Source organism: Mastigoproctus giganteus, chromosome 12 (genome assembly GCF_048544385.1).
Source record: "Mastigoproctus giganteus isolate SK-2022 chromosome 12, ASM4854438v1, whole genome shotgun sequence".
In the NCBI taxonomy this organism is placed as follows: Eukaryota; Metazoa; Arthropoda; class Arachnida; order Uropygi; family Thelyphonidae; genus Mastigoproctus; species Mastigoproctus giganteus.
Genome location: NC_143586.1, coordinates 47,143,673 through 47,161,983, shown reverse-complemented (window position 1 = coordinate 47,161,983; position 18,311 = coordinate 47,143,673). Strand labels below are relative to the sequence as shown.

Here is an 18,311-nt window from a genome sequence, read left to right as displayed (position 1 = left end):
AGGAACAAATCCAGCAACTGCGTTCAAAAGCATTACGGACTTTCTGGGGTATGAAACTTGATCTCTGTAGAGCGCACAACAAGGAAACAGTCATAAAATTTCTCCTCTACTATTTCAGTTCTGGCATCAGTTATGGTATTGAGGTTTGGTCTGCTGCTTCTATGCCCAGTCTGAAGATACTCTGGGGTCCTGAATTCTGGGTCCTAAAGTGGGCCGACAATTGGGCTCACCTACCCTATACAACATCAAAATCACAGCTCTGCATAAATCTGGGATACACCCAGCCCAGCACCTGGCATATGCAAGGAAAATCACAATGGTGCTTAATCTGTGCTCCACTGCTCTCGACTTCTTTAATATCTGGGAAATCGTAGGGTGGAAAATCCCTGGTAGAGCCCTCAGAAACCCTCCAGTGCTCTGTTCTAACCTGCGGAAGCTCTCGACCTTTAAGCGGCACTTTCCGAACAGCATAAATAAATTTTCTGTTTATACTCCGGGACAACCAAACAGTCAGAGGAGTTCACAAGATAGACAGATTACAAGAAACAGCATCGTATTCAGTAGTCACTGGCTTGAACCCCGGTCATTCAATGCACGTGTACTTATGCACCCGCGCCCCTGACCAGGTTACGGCGGCCTCATCGGGACGTTGAACTCCGCAAACATTTATTTGGATGTGTGGTCCAGAGATTCTGCCTACAGAAGAGAAAAGCGCAAATCTATAGTCAAGTGCATTCAGCATTCCTGCAATTTTCAGCGAAATAACTTCCAGTGAAAGTTTTCAGACTGTCTCAATGTGTTGCAGCTTGTATATAATAAATATAAAACCTATATACTGTAATGCAATATAAGCTCTGTATAATCAATCTATTATAATAACTATAAAATCTATTTATTGCAATATTAGCTGTGTATATTGCACTGTCTATGTATTTGCTGTGTAGTCACATAGTTTTTTATGTATTGAATGTAATGTGTCCAGTTAATTGTAAGATTCCTCCGGTTGTTTGTAGTGGGAATTGTGTCCTACATTTCTATGAATAAAGAATTTTATTATTATTCTTATTTTTTTATTGCAGCAAGGAGAGATTCAGCAATAGTATGTGATTTCAATTTTTTTTCCCTATTATATATGAAACTTCCAACGATGCTCTTAAAGCTTTATAAGGAACTGCCGTATGTTTCTTCAAGAAATATTTCAGACCTTGCAGGGCGTCGGCGTGTCTTTTGAAAAAGGATTCAAATTTTTTTCATTAGCTTTGGATGTTTTGTATGTGTCTTTTTCATTTAATATGTTCCATGCTTTCGTTAGCTAGTTTTTCGTAACATATTGCGCACACAGGACGTTGCTCATTATCAACAACACTATAAGTGAAACCGTGCTTCATAAATTCTTGATATTTTCTATTCTATTTCATTCCTTTCGATTTGGAATATGATCACTCTCTACCAGAAATTGGTTGTTGCACTACACTTGAAATAACGTTAGTAGTATCATTCTGAAGTATCTGTAGCAACATTATTGTCTTCACTCCTCGTCCATTTTGTTCTTAAAAACAACGATAATATAAAAAGTAACAGAAGAATGAAAAACATCCAAGTTAACATAAAAGCACCGAATTACGAATCAGAATAAAGCATGCGTGCAACAGACTTGCTATATAACATATATTTACTTCCACTGCATATTCGCACCTCTGGCCTTTAGGCAATTTGAGAATTTGTGCTGTAGGAAACACGAATTAAGAACTAAAAGGTTACCGTTCAGTAAGTGTACTGAGAAGTCGCACTACTCAGCTGCTTTCTGGTGCCAGTGAGTAAATTAAGACATATTCCCGACACGAACAATAAGAACACCATCTGCATCACACGTGTACCCACCCTAAAAATAGTGGCAGTAAAGTTCACTCGTATCTCAGACTTCGTTCGAGTAGTAAGGTCTCTGCACCTACAGGATTGAAAAAGTAATTTTTAACAACGGGTTTTTTAACTTTTATATACACAAAAACTAATTTTATTTAAAACTTGCCGCGACCCCTCTGGGTTAGTCAACCGTGGTTCCCTTTATCATCTGGGCACCACTCACATATGTGTTTTGAGTAATAGTTAATCCGACCCTGGCAATGAATTTCACCCCATTCACAATGATTTGTTGCAAGACTGCCGGTAAGACAGTGAACATGGAGTGCTACATACATTCTACACTGATTAGCAGCTTTCGGAAAGTATTGTAGAGCTAAACCATCTTCCCCACTTGTTCCCTATGTTATCACTCCCTGTATTACTAGTTTCTCCATAATCAAATCCAAGTTGAAAGGACGACGATTTGACGGTGTGGAGAGCATTAAAAGGAATGTAGGAAGAAACTGATGCCGGTCAATTTTTTGCCGGTCGTTTTTTCCGCTAGGGGGATGATTGTGTCCGGCTGTCTGTATGATATGCTCCGTAAACTTTTCTTGTTTTGTGTGTTTTTTATTTAAAGTATTAAGTTCCTATTAGTGCCACCACATAAGGATAGGCCCTTGGACTGCCAGTTGCAAGTACTGTATTATTTGAACGGACAACAGATAAGTATTAAATGAATTTCTGCATGTTCATTCCGCTACTCCATACAAGCGCTTTCAGCCATTATCTTGTAGTTCAACTTATACATGTGTCCAACAGACACTTGACCTTGACCAGGCATTAGAGTTTTGCCTAGCCGCTCTGTTCTTCCCTCCCTACTTAGTCCCCTGCTCCCTGTGGATTTCACTGCAGGGCAACTAAGGCGACCGGCTGGTCACAGTGCCTATTGCTTGCTAAACCACAACTGTGGTGATATTAAATTATCTAGTAAAACTACAGTAACTGAATTCAATATGACAAATACTACCTCCTGTCAAAATTCTAACGTCTGCACCATCTGTGGGACCAGCTCTGACCCCATTGTCCAATGTATTGAGTGCAAACAATTAATATGCAATGACTGTACACATTCTGACCTGAAAAAATTAAATAAAAGTCGGCGGAAATCATTCTGTTGTGATAGATGTCGACTCAGAAATTCTCAGAAAAGCCCTATAACTGTTGCAACGCCAAACAGCACGGAACCTGAGTCACTTTCCTCCTCTTCGGCTAACAAAGTTGAAATGCCGTACTCTAGTACATTTGAGACAAATATCATGCCAATAACTAGAAATACCGACTCTGAATCGTACATGGATGAAGCCTCTAATCCTTCTTTGTTGTCGCATCAAATCTCAGATGCATCAACTCAAACATCTGTGCTGTCAGAAGATCTCAGCGCTAACTCCTTCCCTACGGAAACTCTGAATCCAACCTTTGGTATTCTGCAATCAACTGAATTCCAGGAACTACTCTTTAACACTATGGCAGAAAATCCTCATTCAAACTCATCTAATCAGTGCACCTCATACTGCAAACTCTGAAATTCTCCTGGATTCTAATACACTCAATGAAGGAAACAGCGAGCTATACACGGAGATTTGTGGTATAAAAACAATATTAGCTAATCAACAGGCTGAAATTTCTGACATTAACGCCCAAATTAAAAATCTCACATCAGTTATGTCTTGCCACTTAAGGGAAGCTAGGAAGAATTCTGAACCTACTCTCGACACCAATGGGCTCAAAGTGAATACGAATTCTTCATTAACTGACGATGCCCTCAGTACTGAGACCAGATCTTCACCTTCCACCGGCCTCAATAGTTCTACTGCTGCAAATATTAACTTGCCCAAGCCTGCTAACATTCATGATTCAAGTCATTCAACTGAGCAATTTATTGCCAAACAGACTCTGTTAGATGATTCTTCTGATGTAAATAGAACCACTCCTCCCACCTACTCTCCTCTGCGGAACAGTTCTGTCTGTACTTCTATTTCACAAGCTCAGAGTCACCAAGCGGAATCCTCTTCAACATCAGTTAAGGCAACATATGCAAAAATAACTGCTGCCACATCTAATGAGGTCTGCAAACCTGTCTGTAGATCTGCCGCCACAGTGAGTAAACCTGTTTCTGATTGCCAGTCTCAAATATCGCACCAAAGATCAAAACAGAACAAACCGTCAGAAAATATTAAAGCATCTATATCTCAAGGTACTTTCTCCAAGCTTCCAGCCATAACTCATCAAACACAGAATGTAACTACTGCAGAAAAATCTCAGTTACTCAAACACAAGTATAATATCACAATTATTCCCACAAAAGACCGAATTTTTCTTTCTAGACTTGGACCCTCCACTAAATCCGAAGATCTTATCAACCTAATTAAAGAAGAATATGGTTTCGGAGTAGATGTCCGTTCTCTGAAGACACGATGTCCCGCCTACTCATCTTTTATAATAACATGCCTTCCATCACAAACAGAAAAAGTGTTGAATCTAAGATCCCTTTTATCAGGGGCTCTAGTAAAACGCTTCACGGACAGACCATCAAGGGAGTCCAAAATCTCCTCTCCACCGGCATAGCAATCAGATACCCTGCTATCTACACATACTACGTTCTCCTCTCGTCATAGAATCCCCAGATCCCAACTGTTCAGTGTTTACCTTCAGAATTGCAGGAGTATAATTAGCAACCTAAACCACTTCAGAGCAATCCAAGGCTCACATATTTACGACATTTACCTGCTCACTGAAACCTGGCTCTCCATAAATATTGATGATCAGGAAATTATAGATGGACAATATACAATCCATAGAAAGGACAGAGGATCTCGTGGAGGCGGAGTAGCTATTATACATTCTAACCATATATAGTCTGTGAAACTGCATCAAATTTCACAAATATTGAATCAGTATACTGCCTTCTTCATCTTGGCAAGTTAAAGGTTTTAATAGTATTGCTTTATTTTCCACCTCCCTTAACTAATATAGACCTCCAGTACTTAGAAAGCTCGCTGGAATCAATCTTCCCACTAATTCAATCTGCCGACATAGCAATGGTTTTGGGTGACTTTAACTGTCAAATGGCCAATTTAGAATCTTCTTCTCCATCACTGCAGACTAGGGCTCTCTTTAATATGCTTCACAGCTATGGTCTGGAACAAATTTGCAACTTTCCAACCAGAGAAAATGCCTACCTCGACCTAATATTTTCCTCTACTCATATAGATGTTCACACCGACAACCCCATATTTCACTCGGATCATTCACCAATTACTTTTGACATCACAGTGACTTCTCATAACTTCAAATGCAGCTCCCGTACTCCTCGATTCAATTTCAGAAAGGCTGACTGGCCTCTGCTCAACCTGGCTCTAAGAAACGTAGACAAGCAGCTCGCTGACGCTATGGATGACATCGATGTGCTCACCAACAACATGATTAACTGTGTCCATTCAGTTATATCTGACATTGTTTCTCAATCCCATCTTACCGCACGCTCTACCTACCCGCACTGGTATAATAGTGAACTAATACGTAAAATTAAATCCAAAGAATTCTACAGAAACAAATATAAGCAAACAGGTGACAGTCAATACTATGAAATATTCAGCCAACTCCGCAAAGAAGTGAAAACTCTCATATTAAACTCCTACAACATGTATACAGAGTCAGTTCAGGATAGTCTGCTTACTCACAGAGATATCAAACCATTCTGGAATTTCATGAAGCATAAGAACATAACCAGTAGAAAGTTACAACTCCGAAACGCAGATGGAATTCTCTTATCTGACGAATTCAGTATTGCTCAAGAGTTTGCCAAACACTTTTCTACAATTCAAACAAATGATACATTGAGACCTGCCTCATTTCCTGACTTCACACCTGTTAAAGATGATATCCTCATTAATCTCTTTATCACTGATGAAGATTTAAACTCGGCATTAAAAAGCATGAAAAATGACTATACTAGACGCCCAGATGACATTCCAGGCCTATTTTGGAAAAGGACTGTCACTACATTGAAACCCCTCATACTGCGGATCTTCAACCTGTCTCTCAGGCTGGGGAAGTATCCTAATCACTTTAAGCAGGTCAATATAGTTCCTATTTTCAAAAAAGGTGATAAAAATGACGTATGCGATTACAGACCCATAACCTTGCAAAACAGCCTGGCTAAACTCTTCGACACAGCAGTGCACAAACATCTCTTCGAATTCTTCAAGCCTTTTATCGATCAGAATCAACATGGTTTCTGCAGTGGCAAGTCAGTAGTCACAAATTTACTTCCTTTCTGGCAATACACCTCTGAAGCTCTTGATAACCACCTACAAGTTGATGCAGTCTACACAGACATATCTAAGGCATTTGATAAAGTCCCGCACGAACAACTTCTGGAAAAACTTAAGCTGTATGGCATCCGTGACCCTTTGCTCTCATGGCTACGCAGCTATATTACGCATCGTTCCTTGAGCGTTATCATCGATCAAGTGAACTCAGACTGTTTTATACCACTAAGCGGAGTACCACAAGGCTCTCCCTTAGGTCCTCTTCTCTTCATTGTTTTCGTAAATGACCTTCCTTCTTTCATCTACACCTCCAATGTTCAAGTTGCTCTCTATGCAGATGATCTTAAGATCTACTCAGCAGTGAAGGAGACTACCGATTCTCAACAACTTCAATGTGCTCTCAATAAATTCTCTCTGTGGCTATCTCTGAATGGCTTGTCTGCTAACCCCTCGAAGTGCAAAGTTATCTCTTTCTCATCTTGCAGATCTCCACAACTAATGAATACGGAGTATAGTATTAACTCTGTGATCATCGAAAGGTGTGACCAAGTTAACGACTTAGGGATTCTCTTTTCCAGCAGTGCTAAATTCGATGCCCATGTCCTTAAAATCACCAGCAAAGCATTCAAAACACTGGGATTCATCAAACGGAACACATACAAGTTCAAAAACTACAGATATGCGGTTATCCTTTATAAAACTATTGTACTGCCAATCCTTGAATTCAGTTCACCCATCTGGAATCCTCACACAAAGACATTAACTAACAAAATTGAAGCAGTCCAAAAAAACTTTATCCGTTACCTTACGTACCGCAATCCTCTATTCTATCACTCAGTGTATTATGAATCGCTGTGTGATTACTTTCATCTAAGGCCTCTGTGCACTAGAAGAGTTACTGCTGACATCGCCCTCCTAGCCAAAGTAATCACTGGAATTTATGAAGCATCTGATATCCTGAGTAAAATAAACTTCAATGCTCCCTGTAGACAAGTCAGGAACCTTACACCGTTTCGCCTTGACTCTGCCAACACGGACTTAATGAAGTTCAGTCCACTGAACAGAATCAGCAAATCAGCAAATGACTCTCGCATTGACTTCTTTGACAACTCCCAATCACTGATGAACTCCATCCACAAGTTTGCCTCTTCACTTAAACTACAAAGTGACTAGCTCACATCTAATTATTGTAGCTTATTATTTGTTATATTATTTTTCTATTCTCTAACGGATTAATTATTACTTGTTTTACCGGTAACTTAACTTAATACAATCCTCTTTTGTACATATGCTTTATTGTTTGAATTTGTATCAATGTTTATCGTCCTGTAGGATTTCACATTATTGTTATTATGTTTATTGATCTGATCTCAGATACACTGTTAATGGTTACCTGTTGTGTATCTTTTTATTAATAAAATAAAATAAAATAAAATAAAAATTCAAATTCGTTAAAAAACTTTTCCAGTAACTCTTCAAGCGATCTCATGTGTTTGCTATTGAAGGGGATTACGTTGAAAAATATTAAAAGCTTTTTTCAGTCTAACATTGGTTTTCTTTAAAGTGACTCAATCTGAAACTTAATTTACCAAACATTTTATATTTATGTATATAGATATATACAGGGCTTTGTTTCTAAATAAAAAAAAAAAAGGTTTAACAGTAAGCTTTCCAAACAGAGGAGTTTGTGTAATATGATATAAAAGGGCATATCCATGGCTCACATCTGGTGAGTATGGGCTTGGCACACCCAGGGTCCTGAGGTGGATATCATCATTCTTCTTTTTCTTGGTGATTCCCTTCTACTTTTGACTCTCTCTCTCTCTCTCTCTCATGGTAACTCGGGAATTTTTTTTGGCTGGTGCAGCATAAGCCTCAGGCTTCCTTGCACCATTGGGCTAATAATAATAATAATAATAATAATAAACAGTGAAATTCGAGGAGAGTTATGTGATACACTCGTTCTTCAACACACAAATAAATATGAACATATCACCTCCCCTTCATTAGGTAAGGGGGTAAAAAAAGTTCATGTAATATGTGATTTTATTTAATTAAAAAGTATTTTCTAATATATGTATAGTTTGTAAAGATTTATTTTCCGCTTCAGTTTTTGTTCCGGATTTTTTTTTTTTTTTTTTTTTAACACGTCTTTCCCACCTCCTGCGATTACTCAATTATTAATAACGTATCTTATTATCATCAAAAAGTTTTAACGTGAATGTAATTTTGAGTTTTTCGAGTTCTCATTACGTGGTGACATTTGTAAATAATAGTCACGCGAACAAATGCAATTTTAGAAACGCTCGTTCAATTCTTGTGTGAACTGCAGACTAGGTTAGTTTAATTGCTAAAATAAGGCTTATTAGTTTCGGAAATGGAAAGGTAGAAAGGTAATTGCTGTAGCTGTTAGCAACCGATAAATTTCCTGGATGATACATATTGTAGAAAGTCGATCATCAAATTACAAGAGCTACTTTTAAATTGCTGTATAGAACTGTTTCTTGTAGTAAGTTGGTTTCTAATTTTTATATTCTTTAATGTCAGTGATATATTATACTCATACCCGACACGAAATTCTGCCATATGCATTGTAGATGCTTTACCTATTTCAACTTTTAGTGAAAAATTCATACATAATATGAATTCAGTCTGGACCTTTAAATAAATTGTAGACCTTGCATTCATTGTGTGAGGTCCAGTTAAAGTGCATTGGTTGTCTAAAGCCGGTTCTGGATATACTGTACTTGATTAATTTGGGAGATGTCATTTTATTTATTTTTTTTACGGACATCTACAGAGTTTTTGATGAATCCTGAGATGAATCAAATCTACTATCTTTTTAAAACAGCGGGAGGAGAGGACCAACACCCTATTTTAAAACAGCTTATTGAGCGAACTATGGATTTGGTCATGCTCGCAAATGTTAGGCTTAGGTGATCATATTTAGGCCTAAGAAAATGAAGACTTTTTAATGGAGAATACACAATTTAATTAACTAATAAGGGCTAAAATAGGGCATTTATTCCCCCCCGCTGTTTTAAAATAGGAAAACGAGTTCCTGATTTTAAAACAGCGGCAGGGGATAAACACCCTACCTATAGCGGGTTAGGTATGTCAATCACTGCCATTTTAGAAGGGGGGGGGGGTACCCATCACTAAATTTTAACCTTTAATAGTCACCTGGCTTGAACCACGGTCACTCAAAACACGTGCCCTTTTGTACTTCGCTTTTAACCCATCGGTTACCGAGACCTTATATTTATTACTCTCCTCCTATTATACTTTTTTAAGTCTTTTTACACTCTATATATTTATCTCTTCACAAGTGATACCACATTCGTGAGGCTTATATAACAATAAAGGCGAAGCTTGGAGGGGCTGCCTAAGCTAACAATTCTGCCTTGAAACTACATTTAATCTACATTCCCCCCCCCCCCCCGATATTTTTCCATAAATTGTGTGGAAAAGTGAAATAATAATTGTTGCATTTCTATTTGTCCGATTTTAATGAAATTTGGTTTGGCTCTCCAAATCTTTCTATGTGAATCAAATGCAATTCATGAAAATCCGCCCATTTCAATCGAGTATATACGGACCTGGTGATTACAATAGGCGCTTATGTATACTGTATATGCTCTCGCGCTTAAAAATAGCTGAGAACTATGATGCGGGTTGGAATCCTCTAATTCCATTCGAAAGTGGAGGAACTCTTAAGGCCTCTTGAGTTGGGGCTACATTTGCTAACTTGATGGTCGTGATGGAGAATTTTTATTTATTTAATTTATATGATCAGAGCACTGTCATTCTGTTTTTATAACATTTCACTTTTAATGAATTAAAATAATATGTAGATATCGCGCATTTTGAGACTTAAGTTAATTTTTTCCTTTCAGTTCAAAATCGTTTAAGCATGACTTTCTTCAAGCTAGTGGAAAAATGGAAATACAGACTGTTTAAGTCCCATGTAGAAACATTAGTTACACGAGCAACAAACAGCAGCACTTCCTGGCCTTCTACTGCCGTAATGGGTCGTCTCACTGATTTAGCTAGCGATAAAGACAGATCAGCTACTATCATTTCGTCCATCTCAAAAAGATTAACAGATACGAAAAATACCATACGAGTGGAAAGAGCTCTTGTGCTCTTTGAGTATGTTTTAAAAACAGGACCAAATGTGGTAAGATTTATAACTATGACAATATTTTGAATTGTATCGAGGAGATAAAATATAAATATGGTGCGCTCTATCTCCCACCCCCCCCTTATTGAATTCTATCAAGTTCCAAGTTCTTTTTCATTCGATATTTTAATTTCAAATTATAGGTTAGGAAGAAAGAACTGACCCAAATTTAAAAAGAAATTGTGTAGAAATATGTCTTTATCTCGGTGGGGTAGTATGTACTTTTAATTATTATTATTATTATTATTATTTTTTTTTTTTTTTTTTTTTATAAAAGGAAAATATTTATTTTAATTAACGAATTCACTAATAGGTAAATATAACCTTTCACTATCATGATATTAGCCGACCGGGCTAGCCGAGTGGGTAAAGTACCTGCCCGGCAACCCAAAGGTCGCGGGTTCGATTCCCGCCTCGGGCTTGGATCAAAGTACTGCAAAAACCTTGGGAGGTGCAATATGGCCACAGAAGCCGATGCGCCAACAACTACCAAAAAAAAAAAAAAAAAAAAAAATATCATGATATTTCCGCTTACATTATAAGCTTTGAATTAAGTAATACAAATTGAAATAATATGAAATCTGAGCTAAATAGACGGTTTTGATATCCAAATCTTTATTTTTTTAATAGCATACATGTTCATACTATCATTGTACTGTCATGGAGTGACGCTTGTAAAAGCTACTGTGTGGGGCGTACAAGTCCGCTCCCAAACAAAATTTCTGTGTACGCCACCGCATTAGGTAATGACAAAAAAAAAAAAAAAAAGCAAAAATGCCATTTAATAAAATTTTTGTAGTGAAAAGGACATACAAGTCTTCATCCTCAAGTATGATTCTTTCATTAAATATAAACGATATTTTCCCTTTTAAAAATACAGGTATAGTTTCTGTAGGGTTTTAGACGCATCAACAAATTAGACCATATTGTGCCGTGTGTAATACAAGTTGCTACTAAAAAGAAACGAGAAATATTTTTAAAATCGTTGTTTATTTTAAATACAATTTCAATGTCTATCCCCTTTAATCTACCCTCCAGCCGCGCCTATGCAGCGCTCCATTCGCGATTTCCAGGATCTAAAACAGTAGCTGAAATCATTGGAAGATACTTCCTTTAATTGCTGCGTTGTGTTCCGAATTGTCTGCTAAGTTCACAAATCGTTTTCTTATGAGGTGAATATTAATTTTTCGGGCACATAAAAAAAGTCACACGGCGCCAAATCTGTGAATAAGTGGGTGCTCCAATGTTGTGATCATGTTTTTCGTTAAAAACTCTATCACTGCGAACTTCTCGTGCCCAACCGCTCCTGTGGCTTTTTCCATCAAGAAGAGATCAGTTAAAAATACGGATTTAGAACAAAAACAGAAGCTCAATTTCAATAAAGTGAAATGGCCTAATATGAATTATGCATTTAAAAACTGTAATTGGGAATTACTATTAAAAATCAATGATCCTCAAGAAGCACTGGACTGCTTTTACCAAATCATTAATGAAGTAACTAACAACCTTGTTCCATGCTATAGTGTTCCTGATACAAACTACCCACACTGGTTCTCTAAGGAACTAAAATCCCTACTGGCAAAAAAACGAAAAATGCATAGTAGGTTTAAGACAAATAAAGAAATATGCCTTTACAATAAATATTCCTCCTTAAGAAGACAGGTTAAAACGACATTAAAACAGGACTACAACAAATACCTGTGTTTTGTCGAAAGAAGAGTCTTCGAGGCAAAAGATATGAAGCCTATATTCAGCTATTTCAAAGCAAAAAATCAAAATGCGGCTGTAAACACGCTAGATATTCCCAGTGAATTGTCATCTTTGTCTGAGGCAGACTACCTTGCTAGCAGCTTTGAAGAAATTTACAAAACAGATACAGCAGATGACGGGACGGAAGGTAACGAAAATTTTCCTCTCAACTACATTGATACCCTAACAGTATTTGAAATAAACCAAGCAGAATTATTGAGCACAATCCATAGTATGAAAAAGGATCTCACACGAGGCCCGGACGGTATCCCTACTGTCTTATGGAAAAAATGTGGAACTACACTTATAAAGCCATTACTTCACTTAATAAAACTGGTATTTGAGAGTGGAATCTATCCAGTTCAACTGAAAAAGGCCATTGTTACCCCTCTTTACAAAAAAGGAGACCCATCCTCACCCAACAATTACAGACCAGTTTGTCAATTGAATACACTCTCAAAGATAATTGAATCCATTGTAATGAAGCAGCTATTTAACTTTATGAAACTTAATTTGTCAGATTACTCTCACGGATTTATCAAGGGTCGTTCCACCTGCACAGATATGATCTCGTTTGTTTCGAACATATCCCAGGCGCTTGACGAAGGAAAACAAGTCGACTCCATCTTCCTTGACTTAAGCAAAGCCTTCGACAAGGTAGTCCATCAGAGACTAATCAACAAACTGCATCACTATGGTCTCAGAGGACAAGCACTAAACTGGATTGAAAACTACTTGGAAGGTAGAGAAATGTCCGTGACATTTAAAGGTCAAACCTCATATCCTTTCAGTCCTGAAATTGGTGTCCCACAGGGTTCATCCTTAGGCCCGCTATTATTTCTTATCTACATCAACGACCTGCCAAGCACCCTTGGAGCCTACCAAATCAAGATCAACGTATTTGCAGACGACATAAAAATCTATAAAGTAATTCGCAGTACCAATGACTGCATCATCCTAAACGAAGCTCTTCAACGAGTTATTCAGTGGCTGAAGGAGAACAAAATGGCAGTCAATGAAAACAAGTGTGAGCTGATGAGCTTTGCTAATGCACACAAGAAAAACAAACTTAATTTTTCTTATTGTATCAACAACAAGGCAATCAAAAAAGTTAGTACAGCCAAAAATTTAGGTATCTTTATTAAAGAATCATTTTCCTTTGATGTCCATGTCTCTAACATTGTAAAGGCAGCTAGCAAAAAACTAGGTTTCCTGAAAAGAATTAACCGAGACTTCAATCAGTTGGCACTTTTCATCTTTCTTTACAAAATCTATGTTAGGCCAGCCCTAGAATTTGCCTCACAGGTCTGGTCCCCACATGTTGCGTACCAAAAATTAGAAATTGAAAATATTCAAAAGAGAGCAATCCAGTACGTTTGCTTTAAAAGTGGCCTTGAATACTATGAGAAATCCTACCAAGAGTGGTGTGTATTCTTTGGACTCGAAACGCTGGAAAAAAGAAGAGATAAAGCCGATTTACTCCTACTTAACCAACTAATAAATGGTACCCTGAATTGCCCTCATCTCGTCTCACAAATAAATTTCAACGCTCCGACAAGAGCGCTAAGAAACCATCCACTACTGAAACCATCCTATGCGAGAACAAATTATGGATACTACAACTTCTACAACAGGACTGCAAGATCAATGAACAAAGCAAATATTGAGATATTTGGTACCCCCGGACACTTCAAGAGGCAACTGAAATTGCTAACCTCATCCGGTACCTGACTTAAAATAGACTCTTCTTTTAAGTTCTAAGACTCTGATTGTGTGTGAAGAAATACCAGTGCTCTGCCTGTTCACTTAAATAGGACGGATGAGTCCTTTTATTTATTTAGTTTATTTTATCTGTACATATACTTTTTTCTTTACTTTGGGAAATGTATACTCCAAGCTTTTTGAAGCTATGTAATAATTCTTTGTAGCTGCACCCTCAGGCACGTTGTTTGCTGTTTTGTAGCTGTTAATAATAACAATAATAATAAAAATTGTTCTTTGTCAACATGTAACTGTTCTGGGACTAGTGGAATGCTCATCCGAATGTCTTGGCGCACGATCTCTTGAATTTTTTCAGCACTTTCATCTATCGTTGAAGTTGGCCATCTTCCTGTCTTCTCGTCGTCATGGACATCTTCCATCCTCCTCTGAACTGTTTGTGCCATTCGCACACACGTGGCTGATTCGTGGTTTCATCACTCTACACTTCCGTAACATCTCCAACGTTTCTGCACCATTTTTACTGAATTTCACAAATTTAATGACAATTCTTTGTTCTAAATTACAATCACTTACTTTCCGCCGAAGGCTTAAAACACTGATTCACTTAAAAGAGGCACAGTTCAATCAAAACTTAACCGATTGCAACGAAACAAAAACTGATCTCTACAAGCTATAGCACGATATGAATGTTGTTGACGTGCGCAGTAGTAAGGGGTTGGTTAGCAACAATTCTCGTTTCATTTTAACCGCACGTTGTATGGCTGTAAGTTGCTGTTTGCTGGACGAAAAATCCGAATTTCAGGGAGGAAAAACCATGCTACTTTAGCATGAGACCGACTAACTCAGCCACTTTGTGAAAAAAGACCATAAAAATTCCTTGATTTATACGGGATTCGAACTTCGGACTTTTCCACCTGTTATGAGAAAGATTGGGATTATACTAACTGTGCTACCCACGAAAGCAATACAAGGATGTTGATTTATTTCTAATGTAGTACCTCCACTAGAACTTCTACTGATAGCTACGCTAGTACTGAATAACCAAAGTTAAATGCACAAAAATGAGAAGAGTATTAAATGCAATGCGTAAATAAGACCCAGTCCTTACGTGAAACAAAGTAGCGCACTTGTTACTCATGTAAATCGGGTAACATTTAAAAAAAAAACTGAGTGATTTCTGTATTTCGCTTTTATCGTTCGGATTTTAAGATAGCTATCACTGAAAATATCACAGAAAAACTCCGTTTTGATACTTGGTTGAGTGGAGAGCTTTTTCCTAATCAGCGTTGCATGAAATACATACTTATTTGCAGATAAAAACACTTTCAGGAGTTGTCCAAAGGGTACAGTTGTAGCCTAAATAGGCGATCCCAATTGATCCATCCATTCAACTTCAAGAAAGTGGAAAATATCTTCTTTTCCTGCAGTTTGTCTGCTAATAGCTACGCAAACACACACGCAGAACTAGTCAAACAGCATTACTGATCATTGTGATGTGATGTATCATCTCAGTGTACCGGGATTCCTGCTCACAACTTTATTCAACTACCTACCAGTCAGTCTGACTTCAGTGTTAGGAAAAATCATGGTTATTGTGGGATTTTAGGCCCATCAGCGAATTAGTCCATATTACGCGGTATATATTATTATGTCTGTAAATTGCGTGTGTTCTGTTGCCGATTTGCCTGTTTGCTCTGGACGGAAAACAAACTCCTGATTTCCGAGAGAAAAAAAACCACGCACTCCAGCCTGATATCGACTAATTCAACCACGTTGTGGAGAAAGCTCATAAAAATTCCTGGCGTCATTTACGGGGTTAGACCCGGCGTTATCTACTGGGTGTTGGAAGGACGCTGCAGCGAGGTTAACAGTGAAATGATGGAGGAAATGATAAATAGTTCAATATACAGGGTCATCAAGAAATCCTAGATAGAAACAGAACTCTGTAAGAAACATAACACAGTTTTGTAAAGGGAAAATCTTGTTTATCCAATCTGGTTAGCTATTTTAACCGAGTCACTCATGAGCTGCCTTTAGTAAATAATTTCGACATTGTTTGTTTGGATTTTAGCAAAGCGTTTGACTTAGTTCCTCATGACAGGTTGCTATATAAAACATGTTGGGATTATGGGTGAGATTCTAAGATGTATCATAGGGTGACTGCACCCCAGGAGGCAAAGGGATTAATGGTTTTTGTTAGATCTGACTAATGTAAGAAGTGAGGTTCCCCGAGGATCGGTATTGGGATCACTGTTGCTTTTTGATTTTCTTAAATGCCATCGTCGAAGGAATACAGGGCTTGACTCCAAAATTTGCAGATGATTTCAAGATCGTTAGTGTGAGAACTGATCGGTGGCAAGCAGCGGGTATTTAGGACGGCTTAGACTTTAGGGATGATCAGAAAAATGGCAGTACGTTTTAACGTAACAAAATACATCTTACACTTGGGAAACAGAAATACCAAAATAACTTATAGTGTAAATGTAAATTTACATTACTTGGGGAACAGAAATACCAAAATAACTTATACTGTTTTTAATTCAATCTCACTAAGTGGAATTGAATTAAAGTAATGATACGGTCGAACATGACGTTATAGCACTGTAGCCAGGTGGCAAGGGGAAGACCCCTGGTGTCCCATTGATGATTTATCAACCATTTTCCGCAAAAGCCTCTGCTTTCTTGTACCATATGGCTAATACTAATACTTTAATTTTTAACTGGACTGTTTGACTAATTCAGGTCGATTAATTATTGGGAGAAAAGGAAGCTAAAAATTGGAAGTGAGGGTGAGGTTGATTATAAATGAATTTCGCATACAAGATAAAATGAATTTTTTTTTTTTTATAACAGAGGTTACCTAAGAAATAATTTCGAATTATTGGAGAAAATATTAATATAATTATGTTTTGATATTTTAGATCGTTCCAGAATGCAAAGAATATATTTCATTGCTGAAATCCATTATCACATTTATCCCTGAAGTAGAATTCATTGCTGATTGGACTGGTATTAGAAGGAAAGCAAAGGCATTAGTTTGGTTACTTCGGGATGAAGAAGAATTGAAGAAACAAAGAGAACTGTCTTGCAGGGCAAGAAAAAGAATATTAGAAATGAAGAACGTCAAGGTTAGCGTACTTAATATAAGTGTTACTAGTCATCATACAGGCACTAAAACTTGAAGGTTTGGATAACTGTGGATGTAATGATGAAATCAACTATATTTCCAGTGATGCTTCAAGGAAGACTGCATATCCCATCATCAGATAATGCAAATCTCTGAAAATGGGAATATGAAATTATTACTGAAACGTCAGTGGAAATAAATTGTTTATTTTATTAATACGAATACAAGTAATAAAAGAAATTTTTTTTGTAAACTATTTGTGAGTTAAGTGTAATTGAACCACGTCCAGGTTATAATGTAAACTAACTTTCTTAGATGCGGATGTTGAAAATTTTCATCTATTAGTGGACTAATGTGTTGATGAGACTGTTAAAACAAAACTCATAAAATTGACTAAACTCTTATTGTGATAGCTAGATTAATTCAGATTACCAAACTATAGAGCAAATAAGTTGAGCGAATTTCATAGCATTTTAAGCAAAAGTAAAGCTAAGCTCATAAAGTATCTAAGATAAATTAGGAACTGCAGAGCTCTTCTGACCTCATCTGGAAAAGAAAGAGAAGAAGGTCAAGGCTTTCCTGACGAGGTCAGAAAAGCCCTCTAAGGTGATAAAACTTTTGGGTACCCAAACACATACCACTGTAGGCAGCGCTGGGGACAGTCCAGGATTTTTTAAAGGGTGGGAGACAAAGTAGTGCTTTCCGCGAAATCATTACGCTTTAATAATCATGTAGCAGTAAAAAAATCGACATTATTGTGGTCATAAGGAGAGGACATAGCCGCTTAGGATCTATGGCTGTGGATGGCGCTTATGAATGTACACCATTTTACAGAAAAATCACAGAGTAATTTTTGCAGTTCAAAAGTTACCAATAGTTTCTTACAGGTCTCATAAAAAGGTGGTGTTTTGCACATGCTATAAAAATTCTATACAACAAATACTATAAAAATATTAAAAATAAATGGAAACAGTGAAAATGTGCAATTTTGTTTCACTTCTATTCCTTGAACTGGAATGGTAAAAATCATCCAGCTTACATATGATCCTGTTCTGTTATCCGACAGTCAGACATGAAGCTCTCTGAGCAGTGCAGACAGACTAGTACAGCTTATGGGATTCCGTCAATGATAAAAAGAGGAATTTTGCCAGCAGAGATAAGGAGATTATTATCCCATTGTATGAAGCAATGGTTAAGCTGTATCTTGAGTATTGCATATAGGTCTGGAAGCCCCATTTTAATTAGAATGCGGATCTGTTGAAATGGGCGCAGAGAAAAGCAACAAATTAGTTAAGGACACGAGGGTACTCTTACAAAGCAAGACTTGACCTCCATAAATTACTGTGTCTGGAAA

At 37.4% G+C, this 18,311-nt stretch overlaps 1 protein-coding gene across 1 annotated transcript; it reads left to right on the top strand.

Annotated features, from left to right (window-relative positions):
• Positions 1 to 10,089: 10,089 nt before the first annotated feature.
• LOC150077015 (epsin-2-like) lies at positions 10,090 to 17,012 on the top strand. The gene is made up of 2 exons (XM_090385759.1): positions 10,090 to 10,356; positions 16,752 to 17,012. The coding sequence occupies exons 1-2, from the start codon at positions 10,090 to 10,092 to the stop codon at positions 17,010 to 17,012; spliced, it is 528 nt and encodes a 175-aa protein (XP_090241885.1).
• Positions 17,013 to 18,311: the final 1,299 nt, after the last annotated feature.